Consider the following 17,748-nt stretch of genomic DNA (forward strand, 5'->3'; position numbering starts at 1 on the left):
TCTGACTCAATAATATCCTGCTATCTCTGTTGGGCAGGCAAGTTTTTAAACCAAGAAAAGACAGGTTATGATTTTCATAACCAAACTGTGTTTCTTTTTGAAGTATGTTATCTAAATTCAAATTTTAAGAAGGTCATTAAAAAAATCTGCCTGTGATTTTAAAGGAGAACAAAGTGGTGGCAAGAAGGTATGATGTGCGCTAAGAACAAGTTATTCCTCCCAGATATACACATACGCAGACAAACCCTGCCATATCATACCATACAAACAATTTTAATTGTGTAGTTACAGTCAATAACCACTCCTAGTCAGAACATTTCTGCATAAAGAAAATTGTGATACACTTATAAAAACAGCCAGCTGTAACAAAATAACTGGTGTTTTCATAGCAATAAACTCATAAAAAAGAAATACACCTTTATACAGAAAATTTATACAGCTGTAGCTTTAAAATTGATTGTAAACCAAAGGAAGACACATTGCAAACATCAATTATTTTCACATTAATTGCATAAGTTTCTAAGGTGATCTATTAGTTTTATTTACCTAAGCTTATTTGCATGATAGTAAAAATTGCATACAACAATAAGAGTGAAGCTTATAGTATGAATTGCTTGGATAACATAGAGCACTTTTTATAGGCAACTGTGTAAAGCACATTTTCTCTATTTAAAACTTTTAAGACACTTTGTTTTACTGCCCATCAAAATACATTTATAAATAGAAAAAAAATCAGTATGGTAACAAGAGAAGCAATATTACATTTAACGGAAACTTCCAAAAAAATTAATTACAACATGATGCTGCAGGATCTACAAATAAATAATGAGGACTAAATCGTGTTTCACATTTTCTTTTTCATTTTCTCTAAAACCATGTAACAATGAGAATGGAAAAAAAAATACAGTGACCTTTATTTCCAAAAGAAAACAAATCTGAATTACGGCAGTGCCATATAATACAAGGCATTTGTTGGCATATGTTATCTTTAAACTGCATTCCACAGTCTATAGTTCTTTTGTAACATACAATAGAACAAGAGTAACAAACTCTTTTTATTTTATTTTTTTAAATAAATGTGATTTTTCAAAGATCAAGTGTGGAGTGCTACAGTAATAATTAAAAAACAAGAACAAAACAGAAACAAAAAAAACAGTAAATCACAAAAGTTGTAATGCTTGTCTGAAGGCTCCAGAATCAAAATCACTGGTATCATGCTTATTGGGTACACTCACAGTGTATCCAGTGAACACAAATTAATATCAAACAATCCTCAACGCTTCATCTGTTGCTGCGAAGCAGTTTGTAAAATAGAGTAAAACATCTAGTGCAGTCTGCATTATCCTTTTTTTCAACTTTTGTGCAAGTTTTGGAAGATTCATTGGCCAAACAATGAATAATAAGGGTTTTTGACACAACGCAAGATGGAATTTTCATTTCATTAGTAAATACCAGCGGCACTGTTGAAAGAAAATAATACTTTTAGATCAGTCTTTCAATTCAGCATTAATCTCTGTGTTCCCTTCTACTGATAACTCTTCTTCTAGTTTAACTGAAAAAAGCGTGTTTGCATTTTTGTCTTGGATGCTGTCTTCTAAATCCTTGAGCAGCTCTTCTTCCTTGTATTCTGCAACATCTACCTCCAAACCAGAATTGTCCTTCAGCTTCCCATGGTGCTTGAGATAATATCGCTGGTTCTGAAAGAACTTGATAATGGTGTACTTGGGCAGGTCAAGCTGAGCGGAGAGAGTCTGGATTGCTTCTTCATCTGGATACAGGCCTACATCTTGTATGAAACTCTGTAGGATCCCTAGGGCCTCCACAGAAATCTTTGTTCGCGGTCGGGGTTTCTGACGATTTTCATCCTCAGATTCAGCTGGTGATGCTACTGTCGGTTGCCTTGGGGGTAGTCTGGGACCTGGCTGTTGTTGCTGTTGCTGCTGCTGTTGTTGCTGTTGCTGCTGCTGCTGCTGCAAGACAAAGAACAGCATTTTTTTGTACATGTATTCTTGCTCCTATTTTGTTCCTGACAAAATCCTGAGGAGGGAGCAGGGGGAAGAAATTGCAGAGCTACAAACAAAGGCTTAGTAAGTTTAAAATAAAGGAAGGGAAAAAAAGAAAGAACAAAAAGAACACGGTAGCTTTGCCAGACCAAAAGCACTGATCATACAACATCGGTGCAGTTTAGCTGACAAATTTTAATGAACATGCTCCACGAGTCAAGTGCAGACAAGACAAAATGCTAAATGACATAGTATAGGATTAACTTGACCAGCTTAGCCAGAACTGTAGCAAGGGCAAAGTGAGAAAAGTGCCAGATGAGGGCAAACGTGCCGGAGCTCTGCCAGCAACGGCAGCTGCTGCCCAAAAACAAGGGCTGCAACTCTCTAGCAATAACTAGACAAACGGGCTGGGGAGTCAGGGGGAAGGAGAGCATTTTATCTCTTTGAGTACAGAAATATCTCACTGCTGATCTGACCTCAGCATGCACTGAAGTCTCGTCAAACTTGAAAACATTACAACAGAATATGCTGGCTGGAAGTGCCTAACGTGGCGCTGACAAACCCAGCCTCAGCAAGGACAAAGGGATCTGGAGGTAGGAAATCTGTGTTTCCCCTTCTGGATCTGACCTCTCCTGCCAGCAGTCTTTGAGCAGGCCTGCACTGCCTGTATCCCAACAAATAAACAGGGAACAGACCTATTTACCTGCCTCTGTGTTTGTGCTGGGGATTATTTAGTTAATATTTATAAAGCACTAAGATGCAAAGCTCTAAATAAGTTGCACTATTATTATTAGAAGGGAACATGCTGCATTCCAAAAACTCAGGCAATAAAAATGAGCCAATATGCACATCAGAAGAATAAGATAAAGCAAATCATGATGTAAATAATTAACAAGAACTTAAAATGAAGTTTTGCAAGCATGGATTCAGAAACATTCTTAAAAGGTGAGGCACTGAGCCCTAGGGATAGAAATGTTTTTCTCATCTACCACCAGAGTACAGTACACTATAAGATCATGTTTAAAATCAAAAGTAAATTTATCAGCTACTGTTTGTGTTGACAATTCTTTTGCTGAACAGCACAGGAAGCACTGGTTAGTAAGATATTTTGGATCAGCAAATTTCTTGTCATATGGTACAAACCACCAGTTATTATTAAAAAACAACCACAGCAAAACAAGCAGTTGCTATCACTGCATTTTATTTCCCTTTGAGAGTCTCCCTTCAACAATTTTTGTCTTTTTGGTAGTGGTTTCCAAGCTTCTAGTAGCAGTTCTTTGAGACCCTAAGAAGCACAAAATGCTGTACAAATGGTAAAAAAACTGGAGGGATTATAATTCTGTCCACTTCATAGGGGCTCTTGTGGTTGTGGAGACCTCGCACAGACATCCACAACTGGTTTAGAAGCCACTGCTTTAAGTGATCTTCATATTTTAAGATCTGACACAAATGCCCTGGAACTGGGGCTCCTTCCTCATCCCTGTTCAGGTCCTTGCATGTTTTATGGTCTGTGAGCAGTCCCATTCAAGGCTCCTGTCCTGAAGACATTCAAGACTACTCCCAGTACATTAAATTCTTATAAGACTGGAGGCTTCGTATATACAGTTTGAAAACTTGTGTCTGAGCTACATATTTATGCATCTACAACAATTACCATGTAGAACAGCAGAGACAAAACTCAGGCCCAATCTCCCAATCCTTACTCTTACAAGTCATATTAAGAGATTACAATGCAACTGCTTATGTGAATAATATTTATGAGATCAAACACACAACTTTTATCAACAAGGCAAGAAAATCTAAGTAAGTGGCATAGTGGTTGAATGTTTATACTGTGCATAAGCTTCTCCTTTTATCCCCTTAAGAAGTGATTTTATTAAAAACAATGTACATTTTCAAACAAGTGCTGTTTTATTACTTAATATAGATCTTTCTCTCTCTTTTTGCTAAATCAAACAGCAAGTTTCCAGGCTTTCACAATTATTTTAGTACTTGATATCCTAAGGGATTGTCTTATTCAGTTTGCTTTATCTTTAATATACACTCGTGTTGTTTCTGGCTGCGAGATAACTCTATCCTTCCTAGCTTTGTAAATATTTTTCTGTATAGGTAACACAAGTGATACACAGGGTCTCAGCTGAGGCTGGAAAAGCGTGGGGTAATATCTGCCCTTTAAGAAGGAGCAGTTACAAGGTTGACCTCAGGCCTTTTGTGAGAAGCGATTAAAGAGTCCCCAGCTCAGAGAGACAGCAATCCCCACTGACAACCTGGGCTACACAGCTGAGCACAACAGCCAGCTCCGCTCCCGGCTGGCAGCACCTGTGCCAGCAAAAAAGGGTGTGTGCAGCTCCGGCAGGAGGCCCACTGGGGCTGCCCAGAAGCAGAGGGCAGCTCTTCCAAGCCTCATGGTGCGGGTCTTGCATCCCCTCCTCTCTCTCCCTGACACGGTGCCCTTGTGCCAGCTCACCTGCGGAGCAGCACCCAGCCAAGGTCCAGCGGTCAGCAGGCCTGGTAGGAAAGCGCCTCTATGCTCTCCTTTCCCAAGGGTGGTGGGAGAGGGGCTCTGAAGGAAAAACAAACAAATATTGACTCACCCCAGTCTCAACTGGGATTAAAGTGGGATGAGAAATCCCCTTCACTCCTACCCAGGATGAGCTGCCACTGCTGAGGTTCTTGCTTGGTTTTCGAACAACAGCACAACAAGGTCCTCCTGGTCTGCTGGGAAGGAAGAGCCTTGACCAGTGCCGCACACCCCTGCCTTTCGGCCCTGGTGCCTGTCCAGGCAGGCACAGCCAGCACGGGGCTGAGCTCGCCCTGCCCGCACACAGCTGCCTCTGCACTACCACCACACACGTTAGCAAACACCAGTGAACCGGAACAAGAACTGTGGGTGGTCGCACAGTCTCCTTTGAACTGCGGTGGTGGATGGCAGCGCGCTCTTATCTTACACCGGGAGACCTGCGTTCAGCCTGACCAGGAGGGAAGAAACACGAATTTCCTTTGCTCCGTTTAAAGCTTTATTTACTTAGTGCTCTGCGGGATTGGCCAAGGTAAACTAACCTGAATCTGTTCTGCTGGCACATGGATAATGTGGGAAGGCCTGTCACCATGGTGATGAACTGCATTGCTTTCTTGTTCATAAATGGCATCGCGTTCAGGCTGAGGAAGACTGAGGAACCTTCGGATCATGGAGAGATTCTCCCAGAGGGTCCTGTTTTCTGGTGATGGATCTTCTTTCCAACGTAACAGCTCACAGAGCCACCCCTTGAAGACAAAACCAGCAAAACATTAGGTATTTTTTTCATCACACTGCAAGGGGCAAAATGAGGGTGAAACGTGTACTTTAGAGGTGCTGCATTCTCTCATCCTCTCACCTGATCAAAAGGGCTTTCACTGCACAGGCTGGGCTTAAAGCAAACACCAATGCACTGAGAGGCTGCCCAGCCATTTCACAGACCTTTGCCAACCATAGGCATTTTGGAAAGCATCTTCCCCTTGGTCTCACACCACAGTGCCGCTATTTGTTTGCTTGACTGTAGGGCTGCCTAACGTAAACCACAGCAGTAGACGAACTCCCTATCATCTCTTCAAAAGACAGGAATCCTATGACTAGATGCAGTCAAGCGATAACTTCTTAATTTTTGCTACAAGAAGAGGTTTCTCTGCAGGTGAACTTATTTCAAGTGATACAGATATGTTTCCAGATTGTCCTCATAGACCCAGAAAAAAATCAGTCTCTCAGTTTTACGTACAGGATTATTAGGGGTTGGGGGGAAGGAAGATGTGCTCTAGCTTCTGATATACCCTTTATACATTTCCACATCAAGGACAGAAAGGTGCCTATGAGTCTTTGGGGTACATAATATGAAGTCAGCTACAGAATCCCCTGCAAGAACTGAAGGAGTTGCTAGTTTTCTTCTGAAAGAGACATAGGAGTTTATCATGAAAATTTAATGTTTCTTTACATCTTAAAATTTAATTGAGGATTTTTTTCTCAATTGTGCACTGGTAGTTCTAAAAGAGGAATGCAAACCCTCTAGCTAGGACAGTGTACATCAGCAGAAATTTTCTAGTATATTAAAATTTAGGAACAAAATATTACATGTATAAAACATGCATATTTCCTTTATTTTAGCTTCAAGGGTCTGTTTTCAAAAATAGGTCCATGCAGTTTTATTTCTTAATGCTGTAGGAAAGATAATGTGACATTTTATTGAATCAACAAATAATATAAACGTACAGAAGCTTTTAGGTCCTTTTTATATGTACCAGTAGTGGATTAATGGTTTATCCAGAATGGTTTACTAACACATACAATAGACTCATAGATATGATATAGATATGTATTTTCTTGAAGATACTCATATCTTTAGCTAATAGTTAATAAATGCAGTGTAAAAATATTCCCACAACAGGAAGACTCAAAGTAAACAAATAATGTTAATGCATTCATATTGTATATGAAAATATTTAGTGAGGTGTGTATAAAAATTGGAAGTATATTTGCTTGGATATAAGTGAAAAACTGAACAAATGACACAGATGAAAATGCCCCCAAGAAACCATCAAAATGACAAATGTTATAGAGATGGTGGTAGCAGAGCTGAAAAAGCAAAAATTTAAATGGGGCCAAAATCTGCCAGGTGCTCATGAGGTGTGCGAGGGAGGGAGCGGAGACAGGGGAGAGCAGGGGCAGCAAAGGGCTCCCCCACACCCTAGGGATGGAGCACACCCCATTCCTTGACTAAGTGGGGATGCTGGGTATTGCCCCAGGGTTTAGCAAGACGACTTGGAAATGTGGCCAAATGCTTCACACAGAGCACAGACACTCAGCCTGTCCTGGCTGGAATTGTATGGCATGTTTTCAAAACAGTAGCAAGGGTCTCTGGAATCTCACTGGAATGTATTAGCAGGGCAAGCTCTCCCAGCCCCTAACAAAAACAGCATGTTGCTCGTGGCTCTCTGCTCACCTTGCATCCACGGGGATACTGAGTGCTGGATTATGCTCAGCAGCAGTATTCCTTTATTGCAGTAAGTTAAAAGTGGTGCACTCAGAAAGCAGAGGCAGCTTCTTGGGGACGGAGGAGAGATGATGATGAAGATAAACCAATCTTGATCTTTTAACTGAAGATCTTTTAACAGTTACAAACTTCTAAATTAAAGAACCCCAAAGCCACAAACCATCCCATGCCAAAGAGTAAACATTGTCCCTTGGTTGTCTGGAATCTGCACTGCTTTACACTGAAACTGTTGGCTTTCTTTCTAAAGTGGTGAAACAAAGAGCAGAGCTGTCTATCACGACAGTTTGGTGGAAGTAAAAAAAAAAAAAAAGACAAGACAACCCATGTCCACCCATGCCGCCCCTCCAAGGCATACACACAGGCTGGAAAAGAAGTGCACCATGCATTTAGAAGCTGCAGATGTTTTGTCTGCTGACCACGGGAATCACAGGGTTTGTTTTTTCTTAAAATTGCAGTAGAAACCCTTTATAATTAAAAAAATCCAGTAGAAAAAATAATTCTTAGGCAATAACATTTTCTGTTGATGAAACATATTTCACAACAGTTTTTGATAACTAATAAAAACCTTCTGTCCTTACTGTCTTTTCTGTTTCTGTATTTACTAGGTCAGACCTTATTTTTATTAACTACTGATAGCTAACATTGTATTTCCAACGGTTTTCTCTCAATTTTTGCACTGAAATAATACTTCTAATGCCTTATCTAAAATTATTTGATGAATTGTAACCTGAAACATGTCTCTCCTAGCCTTTCAGGGATTTTGAGATAATGAAGACAGATACTTCTGACAGGGCACACAGAAAAGAATACTGTTCTACCAAAATGTCTCTATTCCACTTGGCACATTTTTAAAGAAGTAGACACACTCTAATGAAACATTTAATGGAAAACATGGAAACAAACAACTGAATTCTTATACAATTACAAGGATAGAAAAAAATTTTTGGTCTTCATAGTTTATTTCTGTACATATTTATGAAAGCTGATCCCACCAATGTTCTCAGATAAGATAGTGGATGGACAGCAAGAGAGGCTATAGGGGCTGAGTGTTAAGAGAGTATGAACTTTATCCCAATATGCTTCCTTTTGGTTCAAGACAAACAATTAAAAATAGAAGTATTTAATTTAGTTTCTGCTTCAGAATTCTGTACATGAAATAAAGCTCATTCATAAAAGTCACCTACATGAGAAAGTATGAAATTTTTTTACAAAATTTTGGAAAAAAAATAATCCAGACTTTTCTAATGGTTAATTTAAGTTCTGTAAAATTTATAAGTTTTGTTTCCAATTGATCTAAAAAAGGTATGAAGTGCTGCAGATAATGCAGCTAAATTTACAAGTGAATGTAACAGGGCTGATTTTTCTCCTTTCATACTTTTTTAAGTCTGGAGCAATTTCTGCCTAGTTTCCTTTTTTTTGTCTTTATAGTTTTACAGGAAGTGGAAATGACCACAAAATAATAAGGAAATATTTATAAATCAGATTAGATCACAACCGGTTTATACAGCATATAGAGTACATTGTTAAGAAAACAGCATTAAAATAATGAAGTTGATGCATTTATGCAGAAAGGCAAACCCCCCAAAAACTCTGCAATGACATTGGGAACAACCTTAATTTTAAAACAGAGTAAATTTGCCAGGCAACATTACACTGAATATAAAGAGAGTACAAAGCAAAATATAAACATTAGCCACATGTAAATATGTTTGGAGAACTTTCAGGATGTTACTACTTTTCAAACTGACAAAGTTTAATTTGACACCTTCTGTTCTAAAACCTTTGTTTCTATTCAAAATCACGCCTTTAGCTGCTATCAATCACTATGCTCTCCCTATTACTTAAAATACTGGCATGGGCCCTGGATAAGCTGAAAATGCCATGCAGATGAATTCTGAGATAATATGTTCAAACCTGTTATATACAACACAAATCCTGTAAAGTTATGTATTGTAAACCTACATTTATTGGGAACTAAAAGTCTTAAATCCATCTGCTACAAAGAAAATACTGTTATGCACTTTCAAGTAACCAAGTACCATCTGCAAAGGTCTTGCTACAGTAAGCAAGAAAATGGTGAAAAAAAAAAGATGCTAAACCTAAGATATTTAAAATAAATAAGAGTCTTCTGTCTGGTTTTCTGATAGGGATTTAGTAAAGAAACACAAGACATTAGAGGAAAAAAAACCTGTGAAAGCCGAACTGCCAAACTATTGCAGGAAAAGCGCAAAGAGGATAACTGCCAAAACTTAGGCTCTGTAATACCCATGAGCATGCTTATTTTAAAGAAAGCATCAATGCATTTTATCCATATATCCAAATTCTATTCTTTTCAGTTAGACCTCTGCTGTGCTTAAATAAAAGAAACTCTGTATTTTGAATATTTTGTTATTCAAATAACTCTGTTATTTGAATATTTTCACACAGAGTTTCTAACAAAATATTCTTCCATTCTTTATTATTGAAAGGAAAAAGAAATCTATACCTAAAGTATAAATATCTAGCCTAATTACATCAAATAGGGATAGCATTACGATCATGAAAAATGTTCTCTGGCCAAAGCTTTCCAGATCAGCAACAAACACACCTAGTCTGAAAAGGGAAGACTACAAAGTGAAGCAATTGAACTTGTTTGGGTAATTTGTTACATTGATAATAATTTGCCAAATGATGAATATTTCTTACAGAATAACAATGACTTCAGCATTTCTTAGAAAGGGTTTAGCTTAAATCTAGAAAGGGAAAACATTTTAGAGGATCAATGCTAAGACATGCTCAGGTTTTTTTGGTTATAGTATATTTAAGATTATTTTGTATCATTCTCTGGGGCGTATAGTATAATAAAAATATATGGTGCTAAAAGAAATCAATCTAAATAGGGAGGTATTTGATACCAACATTTTACCAGAAAGTGTGAATTGCATTTCAGCATCTACCATGAACAAAGAGTAAGTACATAATCCATTTAACAGTACTTCTAACTAAAAAAAAATTGAGTATTGTAGACTAAACTAAAGTAGGCATTTTGAATGAGCACATTTTCAGCAACTAACTAGAAAGCTAGCAATTTATCATTCAACAAATAATTTTCTACTTTTAAAAGAATCTGTAAGTGTTACTTATGCTAATGAAGACTGTTTTTAATCTGCCCACAAACATGCTAATAGAGGGCAATTTTTATTATTTACAATGCTGAAGGCACTCCAGTTTATAGAACGCAGATATGAAATTACACTTGGTAAAATGGGCTCTTAATTGTCTGAGCAATCCAAATCCTTCACCTTTAACAGGAAAGCTTATAGACAAAACAAAGGAAAAGAACTCAGGGACTAAACTTTAAATATTGACTTTTTCCCCTTCAAAAGCCATCCAACTTGCTTTACAATCTCATTATTGTTCCAAACGGCTGCACTCATCTTAGATACTTCTATTTCTTTACTCAACAGACTCCACATGTACAAGGGAAGAAAAAGGGTCAACACAACCACTACCATATATGCATATAGTATTAGTCTTTAGTATTAAACTTGTAAGCTGCACATTGCACAGAAAGGTTGCTTTTGGAAAAGTCATAATACTTTGAGTGAGATACATAATCGTAGCAAAGGAGTACTGAAAGCATTTTAAATTATTTACTAGGTTAAAAGGGTGAAATGGTACTTTAAATACATCAAATTTCATCATCTGGGCCATTTTTTGGTGGCAAAGTGGTATTGATCTTTCCAAATGCTTAAAATTAACTATTTCCAGAAGGTCATTATTTGATTAAAGGCATTAAAGTTGAGGGCAAGAAATGATGCACTTTGTCTTCTTTCCCATTCAAATAATCGTGTAATTTAATCAGAACTATCCCTTCATGTCCTGTAATAAAAATGTTTGTCTTAAGATATTGTTCTTTACCTAACATATTAACCTTTAAATGTTATGAAGTTCTTAAGAATAATCTCTGCTTAGAGAAGATTCTTCCATAATGCAATGAAAGGATCTCCAGCATTTAAATTGATAAGGCCAAATTTCCCCTACACATTGATTGGAAAATGCATTAAACCCTTCAACTGAGATTTCTCAGTGTTGAACAGGATCAAAAATTCAGGGAGTTCTGAATCAGTGAACTCATGCATATGGCATTGAGAAGCAAAAATAAGCAAATGTCACTTCAGCACAAACAAATATGACCAATAAATAACAATGGACACTGCTTATTTTCTCTGTGTAATGCTGTTTGTGCTACATTTACATTATCTGAAAAAACAGAACAGGGAAAACAGGGAACACCCCACTGCAGGGTAAGAACAGAGCATTTAATTCAGAATTCATTTTCATGCTAAGATCCCTTATATCTGACTTCTTTCTGTGTGAAATACCTGTGGGTTCAGACGTGGGAACAAGCCTACATGACAAGAGCAGTCCTTTTTACCCTTAGATGTTATTCTGGAATTTCCTGCTGCAGGAAAATTTGTTCTGACTGCAGGTTTATCTTTCCTAAAATACATAAAGTGTCCTGGCTAGCTCCTATGCAAAGCTGAATAGACTTAAGTGCTTCACAGAAGAACTGTAGTCTATTAAAAGAAAAGCCACTGGGTATTTTTATAAAGAACTGGGAAAACTAATAACTTACCGGACTTAGCAATTTTTGATACTGAACAAAACATTTCTTAGAGTTTATTTTAACTAATTTTTCAGGAAATTTTAAGCACTGATTTCCTTCTGTGAGGCATATAGTTTTGACTAATTTTAAAAATGGCAGTGAATATTCAATACTTTGGGATTTTCCTATTTTTCTAAGAAAATTGTGCATCTTGAACTTAGGAAGCAAAATTTCATTTTCAGCTGGTTCCAGAAGATGAGTAGAGATACCAGAATATGAATTCTCTTCTTGATATGTGGCCTAAAGTGATAATAAATGTACCCAGAACAATGGTTGCATTAGTATTTTATTTACACTAATCAGCCTTAAGTTCCAGGCTTTGCCTTTGAGCATTGTCCTAAATCAGAGAAAGTTTGAAACCTGAATCTGTCCTTTATCTCCAGATATTCCTGGTTCATCTATTTTACTGGCTTTCATTACTAGAATGTTGAAAAGGGAAGCCAGATGTGGATTTTAAGTAAATCTGTATCTGCCATCATCATAGATGAGATTTGAAACTGAAAACCCCACAACCTCTTACAGCTTTTCAGAAGAAAGGTAAACTTCACTGGCAGAAAAAAAACTTCCTTTGAAAAGTACTGAGACAGATTATGCCATTCCTTAACTTTCTTATCCAGCCTATTATTCAGCTACACCATCTGTCTGCATGGTACCTCCACCTTTTGTCTGTGTGGTTAAAAACAAATGACCAAATACCTAGAAGTGGTACGCAAATTTTCAGTGAAGTTTTAGGGGAAAAGGTTTCCTAGTGTCTCTTCATCCCTCTGCATTTTCCTCTCCCTAGCTGCAGCATTTCAAAGTTAAATACATATTTCTATTCTTGTAAACATCCAAACAAATAAATAGGAAAGGAAAACTTGCTAAAGCAACCTCTAGAAATCAATGACAAGCATCCAACAAGTACAGAAGCAAAATGACATGGAGAGCTGTTGTGCTGCTCCCACAGCCTTGTCTGTCTTACCACACCTCTGTTTCTACACAGAGCCATGGTGAGTGGCCAAAAGCCAGTGCTTGCAAAAAACTACCTAGATTAAGGTCTGAGGCTGTATCAAAACTGGTCCATGTGTCCCCTGTGTATGAGCACTGCAGACACCACCAGCTCATGGACAGAAAAAACCTGACCTGTAACTCTAAACCTGACTGAAAACATAAGTATCATTACTTTTTAGTTGAGTACAGAGGAAATTCAATAATCTAAATGAAGGGCTTCTCCCAAGCTTGGTTTCTTTGCTCTCAGCTTCCTTCACCTTTTCTTTCCCCTGTTCAAAAGTATCTTTTTTACAGCATTGCCTTCAATTACCTAGCAATGCTAGATAGGTACGAGCCCTCACCAAAACCACAATGTATATAACTTTGAAAATCTTATATAAAATGCAACTACATTCATATGAAAAAAGAGAAAAAAAGTAATAGATGCAAAAAATAATGGGTGCAGCTTTACTCTGCCTTCCTGTCCTCCAGATCCTTCCTCTTTTCACACATACCTGAGTCAATTGGTATTGTAACTGTGAGAGAACATCTGACAAAAATGGACTTAACAATAATAAAAATAACATAGAAAGAAAAACCACCTGCTAATTATTAAATAAGCCAGTCTTAGTCTGGTACATTGCTTTTTATAGTACAGTCATATAAAATGGGTCAATGGGTTTCACAGAGGGTGACTGATAATATATATCAGCCCTTTATCTTTTATTTAAGCAGAAAGAAGTACTGATTTCACTGCAATATCAATGTGTCCCTTGAAAGTAAATACAACCCTAAATTCAACCACGACCCTTAACAGCCCACATTTATTTTTTCTTAAACATGCAATCAATTTTGTATGGCAGCTATATCTGCAGTTTAGTTAGAGAAGAGTCTTTAATAGAAAGAGCCTGGCAATTTTAAAAATCTTTTTTACTACTATCAATTTACAATGAACAGCAAATGTTTATTATTACATTGCTTTAAGAGATTTAAAATTTGCTTTGGGGGAAAAGACCTCCAGTAAGAGCCATTGGGCCAAGGTGCCACTTTTGTAATTACTTATATGTTAACCCATCATCTTGTTATATATATTTTTTAAAAAATATTATAATTTCCCAGATGGAGCAATTTAATTTCATGGCTTCTTGTCACATGTTTTTTTCTTTCCAGAATTCATTTTGGATCAGGGGAAGATCTACCACACATTGAGGAATCACAGGCTCACAGATATTTGGACTTCATTGTAAATGCAGTTCAGCTGACAAGATATTCCAACAAGTGACATCATTCCAAAACAGACACAGCTCAAATCCATTCTCAGACATCCCTTCAAATTTTCACAGCCTAACTAAAAGCTTTCATATAGACTTGAATTAGACATTTAAATATCCTGAGAAAATGTCTCATCTCTTGCAGTTAAGCTGGATTCTGTGGCTCTCAGTTTCACAGTGAAGAACACTTAATGCCCCGATAAAGCCAAGGGTGAGGGGAGTCTTAACAAAATTGAAAAGAAACTTTTCTCTTACTTTCCTCCAGATTTTGTTAACCACAGCAACAGTCAGAAAATTAATAACGTTCATTATCTCAAAGCAGTTAAAAAAAAAAAAAATCTTTAAAATCCACACCTGTGAGAGTTCAATGCCTCCCAGCAAATGAGACAGGAGCAGCCAGAAGCACATATCTTGCCCATGGAAAAAGAAAGGCAGTGAAATCCTCAGAAAGCTAAAATACCCTTACTTGGAGTACAATTGCTTGCGGCAGAAACTTAAAATAATAGGAAAGCTGGATCAAAAGGGAAGCTGGAGAGATCAGGTTTCTCTCTCCTGGGTGGGAACTAACACAAGAGCGCTTCCAGGTAGTTTGCCATCAGGATGAGGTCAAGAACAGCCACAAGGGAAAAGTTCCTAGAGAGAGCAGCTCTCAGTGTTACAATTTTCCTAACTGGCCAAAAAGAGCACCAGCCCAGCTGAGTCCCAGTGCCAGCTGTGTTTACAGACAGCAGTTTCAGCAGTACCTTCTGCCCTTAAGTCACGGACTGCAGGGAGCAGCACGTGTCTTCCTGCCCTGAGCCCTCCCATCCTGTTCCTCAGGTGAAATAGATCAATCCTTTTAGGCTTTCTCTTTATATAAAATAAGAGTAGCAAATGATTTACTGGAGATGAAGCAAACTGGCTCCCTTAAAGCAAAAAATATAAAGAAACTAATTCAAGCCTTTCATAGTTTTTTGGGTTTTTTTAATAACTGGTCTTACATAAAGAGTGGAAACTTCCTGTATCAGTAGAGCTTTCTCTTGCATGCTATAGGTACTAAAGATGCTAAGCACCAGGCCTAGCAAAATAACCAGTCACCTGAGTCAACCCACAGATATTAACTGATATGTGTGCCATTCTTGATAAGTTGGGGTCCAAAACTTCAGGGAATTCTGCTAAGGACTTCTCAGTCCAAACATCTTTGCTTTACAAAGATTCTGAAAACTATATTTACATGCTTCTAAAATTCCATCCTGAAGTAAGGGAACATAACACTGCACAGGAATAAAAATGAGATGCCCTCCGAATAACAATGTGCTTTCAGACAGAATCTGGCAGATTTGAAATTAGATAAATATTTGCAAATCGGAAATTTCCCCACTTAGCTAGCTGCATGCCTGCTCTAGCCTATTCAATAGATGCCAACAGTTCAGGCTAACACATAACCAAAAATCTGAAGTTTGACTTAGAGGTTAAATTTGAACAAAATAAAAAAAATGGATGCAATGAGAAATTATTAGGAGCAGTAAAATAAAAATTTATCTGGAACAAAATATCATCTCCTTTCTCACCTTGCATCTAGCAATCCTGCAACATTCTTTCAGGTGTAATGTGTTTTGAATTACACAGTTTAGGGGAGAAAACACACATCTGTTATTTTTTACTCCTGCCTTTGCCCAGCAGCCCTTCACCTGATTTGTAATTGGTCACTCCTTTAACAAATTACTTCTCAGACTGTTACTGTATATTTGTGCTTGCACAAGATGCCTTTATTCGTTGCAGTTACATATTTAGCAGCTCGGTTTTTCAGCGGGAATTCTACCCTGTCATTTCCTGTTTAGTTACGGGTTGAGCTCGCTTTTGTTTTCCGTGCTGTTTACTTGGTACCCCGCTTCCCCCACAGCCGGGAACCACAGGCTGCTCACTGACTCCTCAGCCTCCTCCTTGCCTCTGCCACCACAGCTCTGTTTGCTTTTATGCCCCTAGTTAACTCTCATGCAGCTCACTCAAACTTTCTCCCTTTTTATTAATAGTTAAAACACTGATATACTCAATCTTCAAAAACCTTCTGAATCAGTGATCTGCTCACAGAAGGCACAAGAGAGAGAAATCAAGAATATGGTTTTTTTCCTGGCTAAATCCGTGTCACCATGCAGAGAATGGGAACAATGCTCCACCCTAAAAGCCAGCAGTGCTGGTGACCAGTCCAGCAAAGGCCAAAGGCATGGAGTGCCCACACTGTGTCCCACACACAAAGGAATATGTGTACAAAATCATGGTGTGTGGGGGGCTGTGCCTGGGGTGGGATTCCAGCAGGCAGGGGACAGGGGTAGGACAAGATAAAGAGCCAGATGGAGCAAGAGTGGGTGGTGAGGGTGTTTAAGGGATGGGAAGGGGTGGGAAAAGTCCAAGGAGAACTAAGAGAAGAGCCATACTGAGAGGAATAAGAGAAGATGGTGAGATAAAAACAAAACAGAAGGTGAGGCTATAGAATGCAGGAAGAGAGATTAAGAAAATCCATCCTGCCAGAAACAGCACCTCTTGTCAGGCAGACAGCAGGTGCTGCCTGGGGAAGAGCTGATTCACACATCTGGAGTGTAGGAACCAGAACACCTCTACCTAAGAGAGAAAAACTAAAAATAAAAGACTCAGAGGAGGTGGCAGAGGGTGCCATACTTTCTTCTTTTGGCAATCCAGTGCTTTCCAACTGCATATTTTTTGAACAGCTTTCTGGAGAAATGAGTGCTGTATTTCCAGATCTTTGCAAGAATCTTGACAGTTCATTTCAGCATTGCCTCGTCCAATATGAGCCCTTCCTGTCCTCCTCTTCATCTTACTCCAGACTTATTTTTCTGATATCTGCACCCACAGCACTTCCAGGGATTTGGCTGCTCCTCCAGAATAAGATTTTCACTCTTTTTGGGGCCTGCATGGATCCTGGGGGAGTCACTAATGGAGATGGCACTGCCATGCAGTGAGGGACACTGATGGAAGGGAGGGACACCTGCACCGACCAACTCAGCTCTGGGAAACGAGTAATGCAGTCAGAAATGCAGTCAGTAGCTGCTGCCCAACTGGTACGAGCATGAGCCCTGCAGCAGCCAGGGGGGCCATCTACATAGCTAAATTTTCTGCTACAAACTGCACCTTCAGTGGCTTTCAAAACCTGTCCTGTTCACTTTCTTGTGACTGACTTCAAACACTGAGTCTTAGCTCCCTGACTCTTGCACTTTCAATATTGCCACTGCATCAGAAATCACTGCCAATGGATAAAACAACCTCTTAGTAAAGCTCCTTTTTTTTTTTTTTTTTTTTAACCTCCCCTGGAAGCCTTATTACAGATTAGATTTGATGAATTTCTATCCCATGTACTGCTCCACTCCTCCCGCCTGACAATACCTGGAACAGCTTTTGGAGAATCTGCTTAGTTCCATTCTGCACACTTACATTTTTTTTTCCTTGCTGCAAAAATTGTTTTAGAGTCTTATAATTAAAACTTTCTATCAAAATAGCATAGATTTTTTTTTCTCTGTGTAGGAAAACTAGCCAACTGTGATCTACTAAAGAGTAGATTAAAAAAAACTACCTTACCAAGTACTGATGGCTGTTTAATTAGGGAAGGCTGAACAATTTACCTGGAAAAATGAATTTGTGAAAAAAAGCAAAACAATTTACAGAAATTTCTAGTCTCCTAAAAAGTGTTTTCATAAGATAATATTTAATTTTTCACTATCTGTTTTCAAAAGAAATATGGGAATATTTTAATAAAAATACTGATCAATTTTCCATTTCCAAAAATTTCTAAAGGCTTTGGGGATTCATTTTTAAAAAGAATCTTTTCCCCATAGGAAGAGGTA

General features: G+C 38.2%; 1 protein-coding gene across 7 annotated transcripts in view; it reads right to left on the reverse strand.

Moving 5' to 3' along the window:
• Positions 1-252: 252 nt before the first annotated feature.
• SATB1 (SATB homeobox 1) overlaps positions 253-17,748 on the reverse strand; it is a 92,042-nt gene continuing 74,546 nt past the window's right edge. For 5 of the 7 annotated variants that reach the window (XM_077176578.1, XM_077176584.1, XM_077176580.1 and 2 more), the window contains 3 exons: positions 5,064-5,267; positions 4,471-4,566; positions 253-1,970 (listed from right to left, as the gene is read on the reverse strand). In XM_077176578.1, the coding sequence (XP_077032693.1) occupies positions 1,488-1,970; positions 4,471-4,566; positions 5,064-5,267 (783 nt within the window). In that variant the 3' untranslated portion in view covers positions 253-1,487. The remainder of the gene's footprint in view (positions 1,971-4,470; positions 4,567-5,063; positions 5,268-17,748) is intronic. The other 2 variants (XM_077176587.1, XM_077176586.1) reach the window with 2 other exon arrangements.

This window comes from Agelaius phoeniceus, chromosome 1, assembly GCF_051311805.1.
Source record: "Agelaius phoeniceus isolate bAgePho1 chromosome 1, bAgePho1.hap1, whole genome shotgun sequence".
In the NCBI taxonomy this organism is placed as follows: domain Eukaryota; kingdom Metazoa; phylum Chordata; class Aves; order Passeriformes; family Icteridae; genus Agelaius; species Agelaius phoeniceus.